General features: G+C 41.8%; 1 protein-coding gene across 4 annotated transcripts in view; it reads left to right on the top strand.

The window, feature by feature from the left end:
- The window catches only part of LOC111874181 (probable protein phosphatase 2C T23F11.1), an 18,953-nt gene extending 16,371 nt beyond the window's left edge, over nucleotides 1–2,582 (top strand). For all 4 annotated transcript variants that reach the window (XM_033755345.1, XM_023869461.2, XM_023869463.1 and 1 more), the window contains one exon: nucleotides 1,522–2,582. In XM_033755345.1, coding sequence (XP_033611236.1) covers nucleotides 1,522–1,746 — 225 coding nt within the window. In that variant the 3' untranslated portion in view covers nucleotides 1,747–2,582. The remainder of the gene's footprint in view (nucleotides 1–1,521) is intronic.
- Nucleotides 2,583–3,043: the final 461 nt, after the last annotated feature.

Here is a 3,043-nt window from a genome sequence, read left to right as displayed (position 1 = left end):
CTTCCAATGTGAGGCGAGCGGCGTGGGGGCGACCGTTGTCATGCAGGATGATGATGTTTCGTCCTGGACGTTTATCGTGCAATGCACGACAGAGCTTGTGCAGCATCTGGACATAACGAGCAGCATTGATGGTTAACCCAGGTTCCAGGAATTCGGCCAGAATAAACCCCTCTGCATCCCAGAAGACTGCCCATCACCTTCGCAGCTGATGGCACTGTCTTTGCCTTCTTTTTTGATGGAGAATGCAAATGGTACCATTCCATACTCTGCCGTTTCGTTTCAGGCTCAAAATGGTGAAACCAGCTTTCGTCACCTGTCACAATACAGAGCAAAAAATCATCGCCTTCGTGTCAGTATCTCTGCAGCAGTTTTGAGGTGATTTCTTTTCGCTGACCTTTGTGGTCTTCGGTCAATAACCACGGGACCCAACGAGCACAAACTTTCCTATAGCCCAAGCTTTCAATCATCTCCTGTACTGCACTGTGCCCTATTCCAAGTTCTCAGGCTATTGTGTCCACAGTCATACGCCTGTCATCTTGAATGATCTCACCCACTCTTTCCTTGTTGCATTCAGTTGAGGCTGTTCAAGGTCGACCGCTCTGAGGCTCATCTTCGATGCTGCTGTTCCCATCTTTAAAATGTTTCACCCATCTTCAAACACTGCTCACACCCATGCACACACTTCCATAAGCACGCTGAAGTCTCTGGTGAATTTCTGCAGCAGGGATTTCCTCTTTCACAAGAAATTCAATGACAGCACGCTGACAAAACAACATATGATTGTCAGCCATTTTGTTAGGAGTGATACTGGTCACGTGATGCAAGCTATTGATGTCACAAGACACTCAAGGTTAACACAACAGCTGGTTCCACCTACCACCATACTCTCTTTCATCTGCTGTTCCCAGGTTGCATGCAAAAAAATGTTGCTCATGACTTTCGGTATGACCTACATAAGTTGATGGCTGCAAGTTTTTGTCACTGGATCTGTATGAGAAAATTGTGATGACAGAAGCCCCTGTAAGAGAGGACAGGAAAGGGTGTACAGTGAATATCCCTCATGGTACCCACTGTTCAAGGGGCTAGGTGGGCCCAAAAGCTGGTCTGAACATCAAATCTCTTGCCCTTGCAGGGATTCCAACCCTGATTCCTTTGCTGTCCAGCTCATAGCCTAGCTGCAATACTGACTGAGCTATCCCAGATCCCCAAATTGACTCCATATTGTTGCTAATATATATATTGTAACAGTGACTGTTGAAGTGGAGTGCAAGTATTGCAGTAGTGTTTTTGGATCATCCTGAAGCCCTGTTCACAATGTTCTCCACCCCTCTGTTACGCAAGTGAAGTTATGTTATAAATTTTAGTGTTATTCTTTCTATAAAGTTTTATTTACTGTATGTCATGATATTTACAAGGACGGTGACAAACTATGCAAACAATTTGTACTTTCATTTGTAATATCTAAATTTTTTAAATATTTTCTAATATAATCTGATACTGATATTTGTTCTTTTTATACAGGAGGTAGTTGAGTTTGTTCGTCTACGTATAGGGAGTGGAATGCACCCAGAAAACATCTGTGAGGATTTAATGACTCGCTGCCTTGCACCAGATTGTCAAATGGGAGGTCTTGGCTGTGATAATATGACTGTGGTCTTGGTTTGTTTCCTGCATGGGCAATCCTATGAGGAGCTGTCAGCCCGCTGTGCCTCAACAGATCCCCCAGATGTAAAAGATTCCAAATAACCGTGTTGAGTCCATTTATCACACGAGTCCACATAGTTTGAAGTTGTCACTGTAGCTTGGACTTCATACCATTCTGTACCAAAGCACTGTATTATTCTACATAATGTTGCTGCTGATAAACCACAATATTTTGTTCCTTTGTTGTTTAGATAGCTATTTGGTGCTCACCAAGTAATGAAATGAGTAACAGAATCGTGGTTTTCCTTGACCACATTATCGTCTCATTTAAATGATCACCATTTCTTTCTACATATCAAATGTAATCATTTACAAGTGTTCATTTCACACATAGCAATTAATTAGAGTTAATTAGAATGACTTATTAATTGATTAGATTGGATGAAAGACCAATTAAGAACAATATGGTTTAGCGGCTGTAACCACTATTTTAGTCAACAGTACCATCTTCTGGAATGTAATGCTGTGTAGTCTGACGTTTTGGGGGCACATGTTGCTTCCCTCTTTAGGGTTGAAGAAGAGTAAACCAAGCAATATACAAGCTTGTTGCCCATTTCATCCTGGTTTCTTTCATAGCTTACTCTTCAACCCTGAAGATGGAGGCTGCAGATTTCAACCAATTGTCAGTTGATTTTTGAAGGACTACGCAGTTATATATCCCAGAAGACAGAACTCTTCATAACCACCTCTGAGAGAACCTCAGGCCCTACATGATTTTTTCTCTATTGCAACATGTTTTTATCAAAATTTGAAGCTCATAAGATTAACATAGCACATGTTTGATATGATCAGTTAAAGCATTTAAAGGTACTGAAATCATCTCAGGTGATCAGCCAGATTTAATGTAGTAAGTAAGTAAAGTAAAGGTATCCCTGTAACAGGCCGTGGAGGCTCATAGGGTTGTGAGATGTTGAGGCTCCCACATTTTCTAGACAATCGGCTCATAGATGGCGGTAAGGTGTCAGCCTTACATGCTGGCTGCCCTTTACCCCCAAGAATATTCCTGGTACTCATTTCTGTTAGAGGCTGAGTCGACCCCAGGGCCATAGTGTGGCTGGAAGGATTAGGTGAATTGAAAAAAATCAACCTCATCAGGATTCGATCCTGCAGCCCTCCATCTTGTAGCATAGTGCCTCAACCAACTATGCTACCACGTGTTCCTGATATAATATAGTTAAGTAGTAATGTTTCAGAGACTTGCTTGCTCTCCAAGATTGATATCGCAACAAAACAAGTCTCTGAAATGCTGGTGTCTAGCTAACAATGATGCATCTGATACCAGAGAATTTTAGTACATTTATTTGCTGTGGAAGTTTCAGCTCTTACAACAGCATTTAAT

Source organism: Cryptotermes secundus, unplaced genomic scaffold (genome assembly GCF_002891405.2).
Source record: "Cryptotermes secundus unplaced genomic scaffold, Csec_1.0 scaffold26, whole genome shotgun sequence".
Lineage (NCBI taxonomy): Eukaryota > Metazoa > Arthropoda > Insecta > Blattodea > Kalotermitidae > Cryptotermes > Cryptotermes secundus.
This window is presented reverse-complemented; position numbering and strand designations above follow the sequence as displayed.